Source organism: Ovis canadensis, chromosome 1, assembly GCF_042477335.2.
Source record: "Ovis canadensis isolate MfBH-ARS-UI-01 breed Bighorn chromosome 1, ARS-UI_OviCan_v2, whole genome shotgun sequence".
NCBI lineage: Eukaryota > Metazoa > Chordata > Mammalia > Artiodactyla > Bovidae > Ovis > Ovis canadensis.
This window is the reverse complement of record NC_091245.1, coordinates 27504376-27527373: the sequence shown is the minus strand read 5'-3', so window position 1 is coordinate 27527373 and position 22998 is coordinate 27504376. Positions and strand designations below refer to the sequence as shown.

Genomic DNA, 22998 nt, shown 5'->3' with positions numbered 1-22998 from the left:
AAAGTTGTAAACCTTTAGTTCCAAGGCCTCACTCATGCAGTAGGCTAGCACACAGATGACAGAAATGGTCCTTCAGCAAGGTTCGTCCTGAAGTCATCTGCTCTACAATTCTGTAGTTTATCAAAGGGATCTCCAGAGAGAGAGGTTTGACATGTCAGTTTGCAGTTTACACTTGGGAAGGTTTATTTTTGGTATTAAATATTACTGGGGTTTAGGGTGGATTTCTACGTTTTTATACTTTAAAAATATACTTTTAAAACTAATATACTGGATGATAACTTGGTTGGTCCATAGGTCATTCAGCCAGAATACACTTTTTTTTCATTTCTGCTAGGACTCTATATAACAGATAGAAATAGAGGCGCTTACATTTAATTTTTAAAGACAGTCCTATATATAGTTGTATGTTGAGCCATAATAACTCATGATTTTATTAGCTCAAATAGTATCAGGAGAACAATTATTGAAGAACATGAAATCTCAAATATGATGCCCAAACACTTTAGTATTGATGCTGAAGTCCTCAAGTTCAACAATCAATAGGATGTTTAGCCTATGATTAGATATGACTTTCCAAGAAACTGGATCCTGTGAGGCAGTTGGTCTTCATAATTGTTGCCAGGGGCAGAGCTGCAGGAAATATCAATTATTTTTTTTCCATTTTAAAGGAGGAAAGGTAAGTACAGGTAGACAGAACTCCTCTAGCAAAGATCCAACACCCTCTTGATTATCAGTACCCATGGGCACTATTTAATCCTTATTTTGCTTCTTTGTCCTTAGCATCCTTAACCCATCTCTCCCATTTCCTCTACCTTTCTGAAATGATTCAATTATTTCAATTTTCAGTCAGTGTTTGCCCTTCTTCCTCAACAGAGTGTTGCTTATGATTCTACTACTAGTTTTCCTTACAAATGTACGCTCCCTAGGCATTCCATTCAATTCTACACCTACAATTACCTAAACATTGTTAATTCAGGGTTAGATCACTAGCTCAACTCCAGTTCTTATTTATAATGTCTGGGCTTTATCTAGATATACCATGGCTGTCTCAAAGTAAACTTCAAGTTAAGCTGAATGCATTTTTTTCTCCCTACTACCACAATTCTCACTACCTGCCCCTCTAAAACCTGGTTTCTTCCTGCTGTATTTTCTGGTTTTGTGAATGGTGCTGTTGTCCAGTAACTCAGGTTAAAACTCTGACTGGCATTAGATATTTTTTCTCTCCATTGAACGTTTTCATCCTGGTTGCCCTGCTGCTACTGCTAGTCTTGATAATATCAATGCTCATAGCATAAAGGTGCTGAGCACCTTAATTTGGAATTCAAGGCTGTAGGGAAGAAGAAACACTATACAATAATGCTATGTAATAGGTGTCAAGTTTTACTGTTTGTTGAACGTTTAATGCAACTGGATTAAATGATCCAGAAAAAGCCTTACAACTGAATTCATTCTTATAAAGCTGCTGATAACAGGTCAGTTTTCATGTTTATTACCATTTGCTGCTGCTGGAAGTAAAACCTGGAGCTAATATATTTTACCGACTTGTTTTTTTTAATGGAACAGCAGCACATATCTCAGAATTCTCAAAACAGTTCAAATCTCAGTGTAAACCAAAACTAAAACCACAGAAAAACAGGAAATGGGTGTGTCAAGTTTAATAACAAAAATAACAAGGTGGCCACATCCTCCCCTTGTTTCATACACTCTATTTGAATCCATTCTACCCTCATAAATTTGAGTATAAACAAGTTTGTACAAAGAAGCCAAAAGCAGCTCTCAGTTCAGGAACCATTATCTTTCAAATGTGTGGATTACGTACAATTCATAAAGAGATACAAAACTCAGCACCTCTTCCATGTTAAAAAAAAGTGAAGAAAATGTGGTTTAAAAAAAATCTAAAATACTCTCATAGCTGCCTGGGACTGAGTAGATCTTTCTTTCACGTAGACAGATGCCTTCATCTCCACAGAAGGCCACTTGTATTAAAACCAAACTGAGTCCATTACTCATTCCCTCTCCGGCTCTTCTTGTGGCTTTTCTTAGACCTGAAATGGTGACACATACAAATCATTAAATTTACCAGCTGTTTTAGGAGCTGAGGAAGGATTTTTGAGAAAGACTGATACGTGCTAACACTGATGGGGGACAAAGACAGTCAATATTCATTAAAGGTACTTGGTGTTTTATGTTTAAGAGCAACACTGAGTTAGGCATTACTCTCCAAAATTTATCATTGAAGAAATGACCTCTGAGAGATCGAGTGCTTCCAACAGTGTACAGTTTCTAGAGGTATCTAATGAAAGCTTACCAAATGAAAATGACTTATCCAATGTCATTAACTGCTAAGTATTAAAAATTGGGACTGAGACTTCCCTAGTGGTCCTGTGGTTAGGAATCTGCCTGCCAATGCAGGGGACACGGGTTCAATCCTTGGTCCAGGAAGACCCCACGTGCTGTGGGGCAGCTATGCCTGTGTACTGCAGCTGCGAAGCCCATGAGCCCTAGGGCCTGTGCTCTGCAATAGGAGGGGTCACTGCAGTGAGAGGCCTACATACTGTGGCTGGAGAGTAGCCTTTGCTCACCACAACTAGACAGGGCCCAGGAGCAAAGAAAGCCCAGTGTGGCCAGAAGTAAATACATTTTAAAAAATCTTAAAAGCTGGGAAGGAACCCCAGGTCTCCTGAGATTAAGGCTCATGCCTTTATCCAAAGCCGCAATCCTACAAGAAAAATAACTTCATGTATATATAATTCTAGTAATTTTCAGGGCAAGAGACCACTTTGTCCTATAATTAAGGAGAATTCCTAAACTGTATTGATGGAGATTATATCTCCACTAACACAAGAATATTTCAGGTCTAACTGAGTTGTAATTGGGACTTTAATTTGTGAGTAAAGACTTAAATTCTTAAGTCAAAATAGAAGCTAATCCATACCTTTCAGGAGATTTTGAGTGGCTCCTGTGTCTGTGACTACGGTGATGACCTGGAGAAGAAGAAAGACTATTCAGTGTACCAGTTTCTATCCTCATACTCTCTGCTGTTATTTCCCCTAGTTTATTTTTGGCTTGTGATAGGGACACCTTGTTGGTAGCAAAGAACTGAACCCACTTAGCCTTCAGGACTTTATGGCTAAATTTCACTAACACCACACTGGGTATTTACCACTACTCTGTCATGTCTTACTCCTATAATTTCAGATGAAAACTGAAGCTCACCATCCTATCAACAAAGCTGGCAAATGACAGTTAAAATGTCAACTCTAATTTTCAAATTTTATGTCCACTTCCTTTTCTAGGCAGTAATAAAGTAAGGTACTCCTGTATTGTAGGAGGCTAATTGCTCCTATTACATTTCTTTATTGAGACAACCAACAGCAAGCAAAAGGCCCTAATGCTATACCTGGGGACTTGGAGCGGGATCTGTGCCGTCTATCTCGGGACCTGCTGCGATGACGTCTTGGACTCTTGCTCCGATGCCGTTCTCTGCGAGGGGAGGGGCTGTGGAAATGACTGGTCAGACTCCCATATCTGTCCTGACAATATAAACACAACAACAACATCCCCCCTCCCCAAATCTCTATACTTCATCACAAGTCACTAAAGGCTTACCTCCTCCTCTTGGGAGACCGACTCCGCCTACACGGAAAGAAGAAAGAAAGAAGAACCTTAGTAGGTGCCCTGGACACTGTAAATTGCTAAAATTGCCCCAAATCTTAACCCAACTCTGTTATCCATGTCCTTTGTCATTTAACTTTAATACCCTCTGACTCCAAGTCTGGGACTGGCCATGTGACTTGCTTTGGCCAAAGGGGTATTTGTACATGTGATGCAGATGCTAGAAAGATTACTTGCATGGTTGGGCTTGTTCAGTCTCATATTCTGCCACTGCCATGGGAACAGGCCTACCCTAGGCTAGAATGTGACACACACACAGATGAACTGCTCCAGTCATCCTAGCTAAGGCCATCTACACTAGCCAACAGAGAATATTGCAAAACAAGTGAGTGACCATAGCTTATACTCAAAAAACTGTCTAAGCCCAAATTAAATCACTGGCCACAGACCTGTGAATTAAATAAATGTTTGCCACTGAGGTTTTGTGGGTGGTGGTTTTGGAGCAACTAATACATTGGCGAGCACACATTCTCCACAGGCTAGCATTTTCCTTCCATGAAGTCCAAACTTCTACACTCCAGGGCTTAAAGTATCCCTGGAAGATGCCAATGCCTAAGGCCTTACCTTCTGGGAGATCGACTCCTACTCCTCCGATAGCGCAGTGTGGGAGAGCGACGGGGTTTGTCCAAGTCTCGGTAGCTTCTCCGGCGATGGTCAGGTGATGGCACTCTTTCCAACTGGAAAAGAGAGGGCCTGGGTCAGTGATGAGCACAGGCTTATAGAGAGCCAACTAGGAACATGGCTTATACCCTCCTCCCCATCCCATCCCAAATTCCACCTCCAACTGACTTTAAAACACAGTAATTTGAATATATATGGGATAACACTGAGGACAAGAAAACACTACCAAATAAAAAATCTGATAATCCCATTACTGTTCTAGTGCTGGTACCATTATTGTGGAACTATGTAAGAGTAATGAGAGGTAAGTATGCTTATCTCCTAAGAAGCTGGATTTCCAATGTGAAAGAAGAAATAGAGATGCAAGACTGATGAGGTTAAATAGAGTGTATTTTAAGCTTAAAATTTCTTTTTCCTTTAGCTTTATCAACTGTAAAGGCCTAGAAATACCATGTAGCAATGAGCCCAGACTGGTCTCTAAATAACATATCTCAATTAATGGAACTAAGAGCTTCTTGGGAAAATGGCTACTTTTAGGTCCAGGCTACAATATAATAAGACACAACTAGAACATATCACTGTATCAGATAGCAAGGGGCTGAAACTACTATGATTGCATCAAAAAGTGAAGTTGAGGGGGCCCCACTGGCCAGACACAGGACAATTTCAGCATCAACAAGGACAATAATGGTCCAGAACACCAAATATATTTTAATTGATAAATTCAAATGTTACCAAGGGCAAACCTTCTTAGGAGAATACTATAAAATCAACTCTTGATTTTAAAACATGACAAAGGGAAATAACTTACCTTACTTTTCTTATATAAACTTTATTTAAAAAATTAAATGTTGATTTGGGAGGTTTTTTAAAAAAATATCATTATTTTATAATCCTTAATGGATCTATGCAGAGATCATCAGTGGATCCGAATATTACAAACAGAGAACAGACTGTTTATCCTGGAGGAAGTACACTATACCTATGAAGCAGGTTGCTCCACTCCAAAACCCCCAAATCCAATTAAAGACTCAAGAACTAGTTAACAGAAAATAAAATAGACAAATGAACATGTTAAATGATACCACAGGGACACAATAACAAAAATAGAGATGATGAAAATTGTATAGAATGTTATGACCTGACATTTTAATATTAAGGAATCATTGATTTAAGGGCTGATGATGGTATGTGGCTGTGCCTTAGAAAGGGGTCCGTGTTGTTCCCAAAATATGAGATAATATAATGGCTGTGATCTGCTTTGAGATAACTGGTGGAGGACAACTGAGTAGATGTGGAGGAAACAAAATAGCTGAGCTGATCACTGTTGAAGCTAGGTGATGGGTATATGGAGATTTATTCTCTCCATTCTGGTATGTGATAAAATTTTCCATTAAAAAAAAAAGAATGCATATTTTTGGTTCACTCACCACAGAAAAGCCCCTCAGCCGTGCCTGGCTTTCCATTCATGAATGACTGTGCTTCCCTTAGCACTTATCTTAAATGGAGCCTGCTAAGCTCAGAACTACACTTTCATCTGCGCTACCTCAGATATCCACAGGCCAGAATTTCTTATATTTCCCCCTAGCTTTTTCTACACATATAATTTTAATCACAAATGTTTTAGATCTTAAAAAAGAAAACAAAACTTACTGTAATCATTTCCACGTTATCACATATTTTTCTGGCTGCACCAAGTGGCATGTAGGATCTTAGTTTGCCTAACAGGGAGAACTAACTTAGAACTTAGTTCTCCACACCGCCCTGCCCCACAGTGGATGCATGGAGTCTTACCCACTGGACCTCCAAGGAAGTTCACTTGTTACTTTTCATAATACTTCTAATGGCGGCCTAATACTCTGTTGAATTGTTAATAGTTTACCTGACTGCTCCCTGACAACTTACTTGATTTCAAGTTTTCAGCATTTTAACAAATAGTGGAAGGACATGACTATGCAGTAGGTGGTTTTTATTTCCCTAAACTAGGTTTACTTCTTAGTATGCATTCAGTTATGAACATTATTATTTTTGTCCCAAGTATTTAAGAGTTACCACTTATTATGTAATTATAATGTCCCAAAGCTAAGGGCTTTATGTATATAATTTAATTTAATACTCATAAAAGTCCTCAAAGAAAGGTATCATAATCCTTGCTTTATAGAAGAGAAAATAGAGATTATATAATTTACATAACATAATGCCACTAGTAAACGAGAGCTGAGATACGGATCAAGTCCATTTAACTCTAGGACCCACACTCTCAATGATGAAATACTGTATTTTGGGGTTTTTCTTTTTTGGTTAAAACTAAATAAAAGTTTGAAAACAAAACAAAAAAACCATTCCCATTCCCTGTAATTCTCCCTCCTTCAACCCTTAAGCTCCCAGGTGCCTGACCTTCTCATCCTCTTCTTCCTCCTCTTCACTGGACTCCACGTCATCCATGTCTTCTTCCAGAGCACTAACCCGAGGCTCCAGCTGTTCAGCTTCCTCTAGCACATAGCGTTTCTACAGAGAACACAATGAAAGTTAGAGAGGGCCCTTCTATCTCCTCTATGTCCTGAAGCTCCAACACTGGGCTTCTGGAAGTGACAGAAAACCTATGGCACAATAGCTGAGGCAATTTCATCTCAAAGATATCCCAGACACAGATATTCTTAGAGAGTTTAGCATACCTAGGATCTATATATATAAAGTTTCCCTGTAAAGAGAGAAATACAAAGATGAAGAGAATATCACTTTTCTATTGCCTCTACTCCCTGTGACCTTATACTCTAACGTCACTAGAACATCAATCAGTATAGCTGTAGCCTTGAATAGAAATTATGGACTTCACACAAAAGGGCCAATAGTTCAAGACAATGTTGGCTGGGAGTTTTCCAGCAGCTCAGACCAGAATCCACTGAGAGATTCACTAAGACTCAGTCCAGTGTGGGGGTTTGGGTCCTCCTGCTCTTAGCACCAATTGTCTATTAGACCCAGGATTTGGGGAGCTGTATACAGACATGCATTTTGAACAAGGCTCAGGATATAAACAAACCACCTCCTAGTTTCATTTTCTTCTAAGATGTGACTTAGCAATCCTAAGTGACTAAGGACTTGAAAGGCAAAGGTGAGTTCAAGACGGACATAAGACCTTATGGTTTTGTTTGTGTGTGTGTGTGCACCAAGGACATACAGATCACTGGATAGCCCTAAAATAAATAGTACCATTTGTACTCTTATTTTGCTCTCATTCATCCCTGACAAAATTCTGTAAGGGTTAGGAGAAATGAGATAAAGATGCCATTCAGTGACATGAATCCCTTGAAAAAGGGTTCCTTGGAAAAGATCACCAATCTGGGATCTAGGACTGTATGAGACACGGTATCCAGAAGCCCTGATGTTCACCAGACTTCGAAGTGATCAACGTCAACGTATTAACTTACAGTATTTGTGTTTGATAAAATTAGAATTCATTCCAGAGAAGCTCCCTGCCAATGCCAGGGCAGGTGAGAAGCTATGCCCTATGGATTGCTTAAAAGAACAAATCAAAGCTAAAGGTAGTCTTAAGGGTCACTTCATCCAGCACATAGAGAGGCCCACACCAGAACACACCTCTCAGTGATGTGGTAACATGTATCAGTCATAGTTCAACTTTCCTCTCCTGAGGTCTGCTTTGTGGGTTTTCCTTCTAGATTCCAGCAGACCACCCCATTTGCATCAACACGCTTGCTCAGAGATGACTGGACTCTAGAACCCAGTCCCAACCTGACTGTAGTTTGGAGTCTATCCTTTTTTACAGTATTTCTAAACATAATATCACAGCTAAGGATAAAAAGTGTGAGAACTGGACCCTGAAATCAGGTTTTCAGATTTGAAATGTCATCCTTTTCACTACAGTCTATAATAATCAATATGGAAAAGGAGAAATAATTTTCAGAATTATTTTCTATGATTTTCTGTAATTGAGTCCCTCTGGAGGAAGAGTGGTTCATTGCACTTATCTGTGAGCACTACCAACTACCAACTATCTTTATCCATCTGCTTTGCTGCCTCAAGAAAGTTAACCTTGCCCATTTATCATATTTACAATCCATTCTATACTCCATATTGACTTTTTCAGGTCCCTTTGATCTGTTTTTTATTGAGGTGAAATTCACAATGTACACAATCAGCAATTTTAAAGTGTAAAATTCTTCCATCACCATCTCTCACTAGTTTAAAAACTTCCTCATCACACCAGAATCATTCCTCATTTCCCTTCCCTGAATCCCCTAGTAAGTAATAATCTCTGCTTTGTCTCTCATATATTTACCTAGTCTGAACAGGCAAGTTTGTCCTTGGAGTACAAAATGGAACAGGGCAAAGGCTAACAGAGTTTTGCCAAGAAAACACTGGTCACAGCAAGCACCCTCTTCCAACAACACAAGAGATGACCCTACACGTGGATATCACCAGATGGTCAATACTGAAATCAGACTGACAAAAACAAGACCCGGAACTGACTGGCTCAGATCATGAGCTCCTTACTGCAAAATCCAGGCTCAGATTGAAGAAAGTAGGGAAAACCACTAGACCATTCAGGTATGACCTAAATCAAATCCCTTACATTTATACAGTGGAAGTGACAAATAGAGTCAAGGGATTAGATTTGGTAGACAGAGTGCCTGAAGAACTATGGACAGAGGTTCATAATGCTGTATAGGAGGTGATGACCAAAACCATCCCAAAGAAAGAGAAATGCAAGGCGGTAAAATGGTTGTCTGACGAGGCTTTACAAACAGCTGAGAAAAGAAAAGACGTGAAAGGCAAAGGAGAAAGAGAAAGATACATCCATCTGAATGCAGAGTTCCAGAAGAGCAAGGTAAGAAAAGCAAGCTTTCTTAAGTGAACAAGGCAAAGAAATAGAGGAAAACAGTAGAATGAAAGACCAGAGATCTCTTCAAGAAAACTGGAGACACCAAGGGAACGTTCCATGGACAGATGGGCTCGCTACAGGACAGAAATGGCAAGGACCTAACACGAGCAGAAGAGATTAAGAAGAGGTGGCGAGAACACACACAAGAACTAAAGAAAACAGGTCTAATGACCCGGATAACCAAAATGGTGTGGGCACTCATCTAGAGCCAGACATTCTGGAGTGTGAAGTTCAGTGGGCCTTAGGAAGCATTACTACAAAGCTAGGGGAGGTGATGGAATTTCAGCTCAGTCATTTCAAATCCTAAAAGATAATGCTGTTAGTGCTACACTCATTAAGCCAGCAAATCTGGAAAACTCAGCAACAGCCACAGGACTGAAGTTTTCATTTCGGTCCCAAAGAAGGGCAATGCCAAAGAATGTTTAAATTACTGCACAACTGCACTCATCTCACATGGTAACATGGTAATGCTCAAAATTCTTCAAATTAGGTCCAACAGTATATGAACAAAGAACTTTCAGATGCACAAAATGGATTTAGGAAAGGTAGAGGAACCAGAGATCAAATTGCCAACATACACTGGATCATAGAAAAAGCAAGGGAATTCCAGAAAAACAACTACTTCTGCTTCACTAACTATGTGAAAGCCTTTGACTATGTGGATCACAACAAACTGTCAAAAGTTCTTAATGAGAATACTAGACCACCTTACCTGCCTCCTGAGAAACCTGCATGCAGGTCAAGAAACAACAGTTAGAACCGGACATGGAACAATGGACTGGTTCAAAATTGGGAAAGGAGTACATCAAGGCTGTATATCATCATCCTGCTTATTTAACTTCTATGTAGAGTACATCATCCAAAATGCTGGGCTGGACGAATCACAAGCTGGAATCAAGATTGCCAGGAGAAATATCAAAAACCTCAGATATGCAGGTGATACCACTCTAAATAAAGGCAGAAAGCGAAGAGGAACTAGAGTCTCTTGATGAGAGTGAAAAGAGTGAAAAATCTGGCTTAAAACTCAACATTCAAAAAACAAAGATCATGACATCTGGTCCCATCACTTCATGGCTAACAGGGAAAAAATGGTAACAGTGGCAAATTTTATTTTCCTGGGCTCCAAAATCACTGCAGATAGTTGACTGCAGCCATGATACTAAAAGATGCTTGCTCCTTGGAAGAAAAGCTATGACAAACCCAGACAGCAGATTAAAAAGTAAAGACATCACTTTGCTGACAGAGGTCCATGTACTCAAAGCTGTCGTTTTTCCTGTAGTCATGTACAGATGTGAGAGTTGGACCATAAAGAAGGCTGATCTCCGAAGAATTTAGGCTTTTGAATAAGGGTGTTGGAGAAGACTCTTGAGAGTCCCTTGAACTGCAAGGAGATCAAACCAGTTAATCCTAAAGGAAACTGACCCTGAATATTCAGTGGAAGGACTGACTCTGAAGTTGAAGCTCTAATGCTTTGGCCACCTGATACAAACATCCCATTCACTGAAAAAGACCAATGCTGGGAAAGACTGAGGACAGGAGGAGAAGGGGCAACAGAGGATGAGATGGTTGGATGGTATCACTGACTCAACGGACATGAGTTTGAGCAAACTCTGGGACATACTGAAAGACAGGGAAGCCTGGAGTGCTGCAGTTCTTGGGGTTGCAAAGATTCGGACACTACTGAGAAACTGAACAGCAAAAATACGTGACTTTTGATCTTTAAATTATTCCTTCTTGGCTTTTATCTAGCAAGGCAAGGTGGGATACAGCAAACTGCTTCAGAATTACTGAGCTACAGCAGCATCAAAAAGGAGATCTTAAGTTCTGGGTCTTCCCAATTTGGGTTTCTGTGGTTGCTTAAAACTCTGAAGAATCTGTTCCCAGGCCCCATCTTAAACACTGTCTCTGGGAGCCTTTCATCAACGCTACCAATTTTACACAGAATATCAGAATCTGAGAGTCAAAGGCTCTTAGTCTACAGGTATCCCAATGATTTCTGCGATACATTTTACAATTTCACTGAGGTACAAGTGATGCACAATAAACTGTAATTCTTATAGTACACGATTTGATGAGTATTGTGTTGTATACGAATGTAAGTCAATACATCAGTGTAACGGATAGAGCCGCTCCACCCAACAGTTTACCTGTGCTCCTTTCGGGTTTCTCATTCCCTCTCCTCCCCAGTCCCTTACCCTATACCTAGGCAACCACTGCTCTTTCTGTCACTACAGTTTACATTGATCAGAAAGGAATTACACAGTACATACAATCTTGTGTCTTTTTTCACTCAGCACAGTTATTTTATGATTCATCCATGCTACTGCTATTTATCAATAGTTCATTTTTGCTGCTGAGTAGTAGTATCATTATATGGCCACATCACAATTTGTTTATTCATTCACTTGATGGACATTTGCGTTGCTTCCAGTTTCTGGCCATTACAAATGAAACTGTTAAGATTATCTGTGCTTAAGACTTTGTGTGGACATATGCTTTCATTTCCTGAGTAAATTTCTGGAAGTGGAATAGCTGGATTCAATGGTTAACTTCTTTGGAAACTGCCAAACTCTTCCAAGTTTGGTTGGTTCAGTTTATATTGTCACCAATAGGCTTTGGAGACTTCTAGTTCCTCCTAACTAGGAGGAACTTCTAGTTCCATCCTCACTAACACCTGATATGATCAGTCTTATTTTACACATTTTACTAGGTATATAGTGCATATTTCTATGCTTTTAATTTGCATTTCCCTAATGATTAATGTCTAGTCAAAGCTATGTCAAGTCTAGTCAAGGCTATGGTTTTTCCAGTGGTCATGTATGGATGTGAGAGTTGAACTGTGAAGAAAGCTGAGCGCCAAAGAATTGATGCTTTTGAACTGTGGTGTTGGAGAAGACTCTTCAGAGTCCCTCGGACAGCAAGGAGATCCAACCAGTCCATCCTAAAGGAGATCAGTGGTGTTCATTGGAAGGACTGATGCTGAAGCTGAAACTCCAATACTTTGGCGACCTCATGCAAAGAGTTGATTCACTGGAAAAGACCCTGATGCTGGGAGGGATTGGGGGCAGGAGGAGAAGGGGACGACAGAGGATGAGATGGTTGGATGGGGTCGCAGAGAGTCGGACAGGACTGAACAACTGAACTGAACTGAATGATCAATGATATAGAATACCTTTTTATGTGCTACTGGTCAACTATGTATTTTCTTTGGTAAAAGATCTGTTAGAATTTTTTGTTCATTTTCCCACTGGGTTGCCTTCTTGTTAGTAAGTTCAAGAGTCCTTTATAAAGTACAGATTCAAGAACTTTTATGGATATATGTTGTACAAACGTATTCTTCCAGTCTGTGGCTTGCCTTTTTAGTTTTGTAATAGCATCTTCTGAAAGGCAAGTTCTTAATTTTTATAAAGTCAGTTTATTAATTTCTAATAAATAATTCACATTACAGGAATTTGTCAAACACGAGGTCACTAAGATTTTCACCTATGTTTTCCTTAAGTTTTCTACTCTTAGCTTTTATGAGTCTATTACCCTCTTCAAGTTTATTTTTACATATAATGTGAGCGAGGAGAAGACATTCAATCATCTCATATGGCTATTTAATCACTTTAGCACCATTTGTGGAAAAGGTTATCCTTTTTCAATTGTTATTGCCCTAACATCTCTGCAGAAAACCAAGTGACCATGTACTATACACTTACTTCTGGTTCTTTCACTTTGTTCCACTGATCTGCTTGTCTAGCTTTATGCCACTACAACACTGTCTTATAATTAAGTAGTGTTTATCCTACTTTGCTCTTTTTCAAAGCTATTTTGGATATTCTAGGTCCTCTCCATATTCCTATACATTTTAGAATCAGTTTGCCAAGTTCTATCAAGTTTTATTTGGATTTTGATTGGAACCAAATTGAATCTAAAGATTAATTTGGGAGAACTGACAATTGTTGAGTCATGGTATCAGATATACCATGAACACGATATAGCTCCATTAATTATATCTTCTTTAGCTTCTGTCAGTAATGCAATGTTTTATATTGTTTAAAGTCTTACACATTTTTTGACAAAATTATCCACAATTATTTTATATTTTTGATGCTGTTATAAATAGTATCTTTTATACAAAATCTCAAATTTAATTGTTCCTAGCTCATGTAGAGAAATACAACTGACTTTTATACATTGACCTTGCACCCCACAATTCTGCATAAATAGATGACTGGGTAAACAAATTGTGGTATATATATACCCATGCAACAGAATATTATTCCTATTGAGCAACAAATGAAATAAAGAACTATTCAGTTCAGTTCAGTTGCTCAGTCGTGTCCAACTCTTTGCAAACCCCATGAATCGCAGCACACCAAGCCTCCCTGTCCATCACCAACTCCCGGAATTCATTCAGACTCACATCCATCGAGTCAGTGATGCCATCCAGCCATCTCATCCTCTGTCGTCCCCTTCTCCTCCTGCCCCCAATCCCTCCCAGCATCAGAGTCGTTTCCAATGAGTCAACTCTTCGCATGAGGTGGCCAAAATACTGGAGTTTCAGCTTCAGCATCATTCCCTCCAAAGAAATTCCAGGGCTGATCTTCAGAATGGACTGGTTGGATCTCCCTGCAATCCAAGGGACTCCGAAGAGTCTTCTCCAACACCACAGTTCAAAAGCATCAATTCTACAGCTGATGCAGTTATAAATAGTATCTTTTATACAAAATCTCAAATTTAATTGTTCCTAGCTCATGTAGAGACATACAACTGACTTTTATACACTGACCTTGCACCCCACAATTCTGCATAAATAGATGACTGGGTAAACAAATTGTAGTATATATACCCATGCAACAGAATATTATTCCTATTGAGCAACAAATCAAATAAAAAACTATTAGTATATGCAAACATGGATATATTCCAAAATAACTATGTTAAGTGAGGAAAAATTAAAATATTCTTTTTCTAATTATTTTCCTATTTAGGTTATTACAAAGTATGGAGCAGAGTTCCCTGTGCTACACAGTATTGGAAGATATTATTCTAAGTGAAATAAATCAAAGACAAAGACAAATACTGTATGATATCACTTATATGAGTCTCAAAAAAGGAACAAACTAGTAAATATAACAAAGAAGCAGACTCACAGATATAGAGAACAAACTAATGATTAGCGGTGAGGAGAGGAAAGAGGGAGGGAATTAAGAGGAACAAAGTATTCGAAATAAAATAAGCTACAATGATATATTGTACAGAGCCACTGTTTTATAATAACTATAAATGGAGTACTACCTTTAAAAATTGTGGATCACAATACTGAATACCTATAACATATAATATTGTACATCAACTACACTTCAGTTAAAAAAAGATTCTGAGATCCATGGTGTTTTACAATGTACGTGTATAAAGAAATCTTTACACACGTTATTGTGTACTGTGTATGTACGACCTTTATCTCTTACCTGTAGCCGGGGAAGAATGATATCACAGACTCTCTCACTGTGCAGTAGCTCATCAATAAATTCATCTACATGCATCAGCTCAAACTCTGAAAGAAAAACCATAAGTTCAAGTAACTTGGAAATAAGTTTAAATAGCGAAAAACTTTAAGAAGTTTAAGACTCTTTATGCAAGATATCTAACAGGGTATTTGGTATATAAAGTGTGAATTCTCTGCAGTTTCCCTCTGTGTGTGTGTTAGTCACTCAGTCGTGTCTTCACTCTTTTGACCCCATGGACTGTAGTCCACCAGGTTCCTCTGTCTATGTGATTTTCCAGGCAAGAATACTGGACTGGGTTGTCATTTCCTTCTCCAGGGGATCTTCCTGACTCAGAGATAGAACCCAGGTCTCCCGCATTGCAGGTGGATTCTTTACCATCTAAGCTACCAGGGAAGCCCCTTCCCTTTGCCTGCACATGCACTAATAAAGTTATTGTAGTGTGGAAATTAACACTGAATAGATTACTGTCAAATGTGGGCTCAACCTACAGGCTTTCACTGCCTTGTCATCACCACCGATCTTCAACCAGTCAACTCCCCTTTATTGGGGCCATTTACATGCCATGCTTCTTCTAGGAACTGGGGATAGTGGGATGAATGAAGCTGTCCCAATTAGCAGGAAAGACAAGCACAAAAACAAGCACAATGAGTCCTGAATTATAAAAGGGTAATGTTTTTGAATAAAACTTACAACTCAAGTACAGCATCTCCCGTGAACCTACTAAGTTCCTAAAAATAAAATATGTATCTTTTCCCCTATGTGGGTCAGCAGACTTTATTAAATGGATGTATAATTGACTTGGGGCTTCCTGGGTGGCTCAGTGATAAAGAATCTGGCTGCGGATGAAGGAGACGTGAGTTTTATCTCTGGGCTGGAGAAGGAAATGAAAACACGCTCCAGTATTCTTACCTGGAAAATTCCATGGACAGAGGACACAAAGAGTTGGACATGACTTAGCAACTGAACACATGTGCAAACCTGACTTAAGATATTATATTAGTTCCAAGTGATTGTGATTTGCTGTTTTTAAGAATCATGTATCTCACACAGTAAGTGGAGCAACAGCTTTTTAGAATTTCTATGGTAAACATTACCTTAGTTTAGTGGTTCTCTACCAGGGGTATTGCCCCTCCAACTATGGGGTGCTAATGGCCTTTAGGGAGTAGAAGCCAGGGATACTGCTAAACATTCTACAATGCACTGGACAGCTCCCCATAACAAAGAAACATCTGGCCCAAATTATCACTAGGTTTAAAAACCCTATCTTAGTCTAGCATAATATAGTCATAAATAAGTAATCTCATGATGGCCAGGACCATGTCCATCTTGTTCATCACATTATTTCCAGTTTGTAGTACAGTACCCGGCACAACATTGTCACTTAGTATGTATTTATTCCAGTGAACAGGTAAGCTAACAAAAGTTTGAAGAATAATACCAAATTCTTAACCTTGTACTCCTTTATGTAATATTTAGATGGTAAAGGCCAATGTTACTAATCTTCTGTTATGACACTAAGAGAGAAAAAGTTCTGATTGCATTCTCTGAATCCCATTTTACCATAAAATGTGTCTCTTTGTAAAAGGTATGGAGCTGCCCCTCCTGGATATACTTATGTTTTAGGAAGATTCCTACATAAGTATGAGCACACTCAGTCCATGCATTACAGGGTGAAGTATCATATAACAGAGGCTAGTAGAAAGAACTGTGAAGGTCCAACAAATGGAAAACTAACTTTGGGAGGTCTGGGGAAGGACTTTAAGGCAAAGGTCATTCGGGAGCTAGATCTTATGGGATGTAGCACGTGATGCAAAGCAGGGATTACCATAAGATGCAGCTGGAAAGACAGGCAGACAGGGGCAGACTGGGTGAGGCTGACAGGAAGCTAGTAGTCTAACGGAGTATTATTACTCCTCACGAGAGATGGAGGACCTGACTGAAGACACTAACAATCTGGATTATGTGATGCCAGAGATACTGGTAAAATAAAAACTGGCTCAGGGATGAAGGCCTGGATACTTAGCACCATACTCACCTCCATTTCGGTTCTGACTCTTGATTTTTCGATAGTCATTGTATAGAGGCTCCAAGTACTTGTAGCAATCAATTGCAGTACCTGTCAACCTCATGTAAAGTGCTCCCAGCATGCGGACATACCTGACAGATAGACAACAGTGAAACAACAGGCCATTCCAACAAGTTCCTGAGTTTTACAAGTAACTTTTCTCATGACAGCAGTGGATAAACAAGTTCTTTTTTCTCTTTGGTAGACGAGAAAGCTACATTTTTAGAGGGAGCATAGGGCAGCAGAAAAAATAGCTAAAATATGGAAACCTGGGTTCAAGTTCTCATTCTACCACTTACTGGCTGCAGTGACTTGGGATATAATGCTCAACTTTCATAGTCTATTACATCATCTGTAAAACTAAGATACAACCTATTCACCTCATAGGATTATTTTAAGAATCAAATGAGATACTGAATTTAACAACAGAAAGTAGAGGTTTATTTATTAACAATGTAATTTACACAGATTGCTATTTGCTGGAAAGCAGAATGCTGGTTATGGAAAAAAGTCAGTCATCTGGGTTCAAATTTTGATTCCATTATTTACTAACTCTGTAACCCTAGGCAATTTACTTTTGCTTTCTCAATCCTTGTAAAATGATAGTCCCTAACTTGATGGCTCAGCATATTAAGTAAAAAATGAATGTTAGGATGCTAAGCAAGGTATATAGCATAGAGTAGGTACCTAATAAAAGTTAGTTATTTTCTAGCCATTAATGTTTGTAAGATTCCTTTATTTTCCCTTTCTCCTATACCCCAACTACCTACTCAAATCTCCATTTTGATAAACAGTAGGCATTTGAAATTCATTTCCTTATATGACAAACAGAATACAGTGGCAAAAGAAATGGACCCTGAAATCAGCATTGCCACTTATCAGCATTTGACCTTGGGGAAATCAATCTCTCTGTGCCTAAGTTTCATCCCCTACATAATGGGGATAATAATTTTACAGGGTAGTTGTGGAGGTTAAATAAATTATTGCATGTAAATTTCTTAGAATAGAGATTGGCAATAATAATCTATTATTACATCTGTCTCCTGTTCTCATCTGTGAGCTCCTCGAACAGCTTATATTTTGGGGCCAGATACCATGCAACAGGCACCGATAGAGATTTACAGCTCTTTCTTCCTTAATCCTCACATCTATCCTGAGTTGGTATTATTGTTTCCATTTTACAGGTAAAGAAAGCAAAATTTAGAAAATTAAGTAACTTCTCCAAGGTCACAGTTCATAGGTAATAGGGTCTGGACATGAACCTACAATTAACACAAACGTCTCCCTCTTCTTCACCACACTTTATGTTGCTTTCTTCATCCTTAAGTATTCAGTGCTACCAACATATTTGGCATTAACTTCTGCTTAATATATGTCAGTGAGTTTTGTGAAATACTTTTTTGGAAGAAAAGTCACCAAGGTTCAGAAAGTAAAGAAGGTTAATACAATCAAAACAGACAAAACAAAAACTCAAGGGGCGCAGGAACAAAATACCAGAGTGGGACTTTGGAAATGGGATACACTGTTTCACTTCTTTTAACCAAAGCCAAACTCTGGACCATGAAATTAAAATATTCATATTAGCTAGTAAATATTTTACTCACTTGAAATCTTCATTTTTTATAAACTCTACAATGATGTCCTTCTCGGGTTGAATCTGAAGCATCTTCAAGGTTAAACACAAAAAAGGAGTTGGCTTTATGTTGCCACCGTAGACACCACCCACAAATCTTAACTCCATAGCTTTATCGACTACAAGTTCAGCTAAAAAACAAAAACAGAGTGGCATTGCAGACATATTAAGACTAAGCTTTTACAGGTTTGAAGTGCAGAGAGTTAAAGTTAGTTCAAAATTTGGTGCTCCTGAATTAACAGCTTAATATTAGGAGAACAAGTGTGCAATAAATAACAGCAGCCAATACACACTGAGAGACTATTATATGCCAAGCACTCTGCTAAGCACTTCATACTATCTCATTTAATCTTCACAAGTCATGAGCTTAAGTTCGAGCACTGCCCTTGTTTTCAGCTAAGGAAAATGAGGGCTAAGAAAGGTTAAATGATTTGCTCAAGATTCACAGCCAGAAAGTGGCAGGGCCTGGATTTTAGTCCAAGAAGTCTGACTTCAGAGTCTGTGCTTGTCACCATCATGTTAGAGGAAAAACTGCCAGATTAAATAAGAGTTAGAAGGAGGAAAACTGTAACAAACCACTCCTCAACTACCTAACTCTTAAGTTCATCTAGACAACAGGGATAACTTCTCGATGTTGTCATCAAAATCAGACACCAGTTTTGTGAACGAGGGCAAGTCATTTCACCTCTGCAATGAGAAAAGGCCCCCAAAGTAAATCTTACATGACTCCAAAATTTAATGGCGACTCTGAAAACCAATATGACTCTGCCGTGGATACACAGCTAGGGTGATGGCAGAGCAGTAACAGCACAGGAGCAAGTAGCAGTGGTAACAACCTGCACCACTATCACCACTGATTATTGAGTACTTTTATTAATATATGGCTGTAGCTAAATATACATAGCATCACCGACTCAATGCACATGAATTTGAGCAAACTCTGGCAGACAGTGGAGGAGAGAGAGCCCGGCAGGCTACGGCCCAGGGGGGTCACAAGAGTCTGACACTACTTAGCGACTGAACAAGCTGTAACTATATACCCAACACTTCTTACACTTTATTTCATTTAATCGTTAGATTTCTTGGGTTAAATCATTTAATCCGTTGACCTCTGATGTGGGTATTATTGTGCTCGTTTTACAGTAGATGAACTAATGGTTCACGGGGGAAACACAGGTAGCAAAAAAAAAGCCAGAATTAAACCGAGTATCAAAGACGACCTGGAAGATTTCTCTTAAAAACATATATTTATATTAGGACTGGGAATGTGAAATATTGCAAATGGTCCAGATTTGGGGGTAGTAAGATTATAAATTTGGTTTCGGGAATACTGACGCTCCTTTAAGACCTTCAGGGTTAACACTACTACTACTACTACTACTACTACTACTACTACGACTACGACTACTAAGTCACTTCAGTCGTGTCCGACTCTGTGCTACCCCATAGACGGCAGCCCACCAGGCTCCCCCGTCCCTGGGATTCTCCAGGCAAGAACACTGGAGTGGGTTGCCATTTTCTTCTCCAATGCGTGAAAGTGAAACGTGAAAGGGAAGTCGCTCAGTAGTGTCCGACTCTCCGCGACCCCATGGACTGCAGCCTACCAGGGTCCTCCGTCCATGGGATTTTCCAGGCAAGAGTACTGGAGTGGGGTGACATCGCCTTCTCCGGGAACCCAGTAAGTTATCATTAACTATGGAATGCCTCAAAGAAACGACGTGTGACACCCTTCCGAATAAGGTCCTATCACATCTATCTCTGTTCCCAAAGCCCAACACAACACTAGGCACAGAGTAGGCGCTCAGAATCTTCCGAATGACTGAAAAATTCCCCCTAAATCTCACCCCCAGTGGGCCAGTCCTATTGTACTACTCCGGAAAACTGGGCCACGGGACGACAGGGGTTGGGGCGGGGATGGGGGGTGTTCCGCACGCTCTTGCTCACCTGTAAGTCCAAAGCACTCCTCTTTCCAGTATTTGGACTCATAAATTCGCGTCCGAATGATTTTCTCCACCAGATACTGAGGGTTGGTGCCGTGGATGCTGTGCGCATCTTTTACCGTACGGTTCGCCATTTTAGAACGCCTGACGTTCTATTTCCGTCGGGTCCTTTAAGACGTCACATCCACGTTAAAAAAAAACCAGAGAGAAATGATGAGGTTGGAGGAAGTCTCACTAAACGGTTCGAGCGTGCATCTTGAACCCGGAAATGTTTTCGAGTTAGGAACTTTCTTCGGCGAACGGCTTCGCAAACCTAATCAATGATGGCCGCGGCCCGTTGGCGGATGTACGTCGTGCGTCCCTCCTTAGATGGGCGGGGCGGAAGGGCTGGCTGCTGACGGAACGTGGAGACACCCTGGGGGCGGGGCTACGGCGTTTGGCGCGAAATTTCCTTTTCTCCACCTTCTTTCCATTCCTAGCGAGGCTTCCGTTTCGGCGTTGTTGCGCGCCTGGCAGCTATAAGAAGAGTGCCCCTGGGGCAGGTAGATTTGCTGCAGTTCCACGAGCTCCTGAAGCGGGGACGCTGGAAGGAGGCTTGCGCCCAGCTCCAACAAACTTTGGCGCCCGGTGAGTGTGACGTCCCAGGCTGGAGAGGGACCTGAGCCGCGGGACTGTGGATTTTGTTCTCTGCGGACTCATTCAGCCATAAATCCATTCAGCAGATATGTACTGAACGCCTGTTAAATGCCAGGCACTGTTCTAAGTGCATTAGGAGCGTCTTACTTTCCACATGGCGATTTCTAACAGCTTTCTGCCTCTGCCGGGGATTGCGATCTTGCAGTGGGAAACCGGAAGCCAACAGCGGAGAAGGAAGCGTGAACACTCCTGTCCTCAGCTCCTTAAGACTATCAGTATTGACCTGAGTCATATGAACCTTATATCCACATGGCCCGTGGGAAGCAATCGCATCTTTCTTTCAGGGTAGTGTAACAAGCACCACAGGGAAGCGGAGCAGCAGAAGTTACTACTCGATGTGGATGTCGCTATTGCTCCCAGAGGGAAAAAGAGACTAGTCTTAAGTCCCTTTTCGTGACTAAGGGGCCTGAGCTCCTACTCAGATCTTTTTTTTCCCCTAGACGAGCTGCTCTTAACTGCAGTGGCACCTCTTTTACTTTCTCTAGTCTAACCCCGAAATAGAAGGGCCTTCTCTTCTGGCAAATTGGAAAAAGCACTGGACTTAGAGAAATGAGATGCAAGACTCTTATCTTGGGCTATCTGCCAAATTGCAATAATTAGATATGGTAGTTTTCTATTTTGGTTGTCTGTAAAAGTGGTACCCTCTTCCCTGCTGTTTTGGAAGGTTTCTGGTGCGAGATCATGTTCATGAAGTCCCTTTGCAACAGTTTTTAATGTAACAGGGTAATATGCAACTTCAGAAGGTTTCTGAATTCCTTGAAATTGAACGCAGAATTTTGTGTGAATTCTGTTTCATAACATTCATCAAAGTATTAAAAAACAAAACCAAGGAAAAAACCACTGTCCCGTATGAATAAATGCAAAGGGTTAAGGGAGTGGGGAAGGACTTTCCTGGCAGTCCAGTGGGTAAGACTTGGTGCTTCTACTGCAGGGAGCGCGGATTCGATCCCTGGTTGGTGAACTAAGATCCTACATGCCGGCCAAAAATAAATTAAAAAAAAACAGAGTCGGGAAATAAACGACCATTTTGCATTTTCTCACTTAATCCTCAGTGATTGTAGGATAATGCCCCCAGCACAGAATGGATGATTAATAAATAAATATTGGTTGAATAAAAGAAAGTTTCTATTATTATTTGCATTTTGTGGGCAAGGAAATTGAGACCCATTTGACCGCTCAGTCAGCAGGTAGGAAGCCTGGCTTATTGTAATAAGCATACCAGAAGCAAACTCTTGTATGCCTGTGTTTTCAGTCACGTGTGACTGTGGCCCGCCTGGGTCCTCTGTCCTGGGATTCTCTAGGCAAGAATACTGGAGTGGTTTGCTATTGCTTCCTCCCCTTAGACATGTATTAACATTACCCACTTTCACAGAAGGTGTTCTAAGGTGAAGCGCTTAAGAGCACTGTCGTTGGAGTCCAGCTACTCAAGGTTTGAATTAAGGCTGTGCCATTCTGTGTAACACTGGGACAACTTACTATCTTGAAGTGCTAGAGTTTTGGTTCTACCTTCTGTCTTGGTGGATCAATAAATATATGCTATCATTATTTTTAGGGCTTCCCTGTGGCTTAGTGGTAAAGAACCCAGAGACATGGGTTCTATCCCTGGGTCAGGATATGGAGGAGGAAATGGCAACCCATTCCAGCATTCTTGCTGAGAAAATCCCATGGACAGAGGAGCCCAGTGGGCTGTAGTTCATAGGGTTGCAAAGAGTCGGATGTGACTGAGCACGGACATTATTTTTTTTTTTCTGCAACTCATATCTGTTTTTCTTGGGTGTGGCTCCTGGACTAGATGGTGTGTATGTTCAAGATTTCTGGTATCTTCGACATTGAGCCTGTAATACGTGTCTCCTAGAAGCCAAAGTCTTCACTGGGCCAAATCTGGCCTGCCTTTCCACTCTGTTCATCACTCCTGTTGGGAAATCTCTTTGCTGATGATGAGATGCAATGCTGGGTCAAGGGTAGGAAAGTGC

The 22998-nt window shown here is 40.3% G+C and overlaps 3 protein-coding genes across 3 annotated transcripts in view; 1 reads left to right on the top strand and 2 right to left on the bottom strand.

Annotated features, from left to right (window-relative positions):
- The window catches only part of SCP2 (sterol carrier protein 2), a 981293-nt gene that overhangs the window by 686844 nt on the left and 271451 nt on the right, over positions 1 to 22998 (bottom strand). The gene's annotated exons all lie outside the window — the stretch shown is intronic.
- Positions 1641 to 21171, bottom strand: PRPF38A (pre-mRNA processing factor 38A). The gene is made up of 10 exons (XM_069591963.1): positions 20334 to 21171; positions 18361 to 18520; positions 16727 to 16848; positions 14653 to 14738; positions 6694 to 6804; positions 4240 to 4352; positions 3610 to 3636; positions 3401 to 3498; positions 2936 to 2984; positions 1641 to 2045 (listed from the first exon to the last, which is right to left on the bottom strand). The coding sequence occupies exons 1-10, from the start codon at positions 20461 to 20463 to the stop codon at positions 2003 to 2005; spliced, it is 939 nt and encodes a 312-aa protein (XP_069448064.1). The 5' UTR covers positions 20464 to 21171; the 3' UTR covers positions 1641 to 2002.
- The window catches only part of ORC1 (origin recognition complex subunit 1), a 36255-nt gene continuing 33788 nt past the window's right edge, over positions 20532 to 22998 (top strand). Inside the window, exons 1-2 of the mRNA XM_069591834.1 lie at positions 20532 to 20675; positions 20809 to 20956. The gene's annotated coding sequence lies outside the window, so the exon portion shown is untranslated. The remainder of the gene's footprint in view (positions 20676 to 20808; positions 20957 to 22998) is intronic.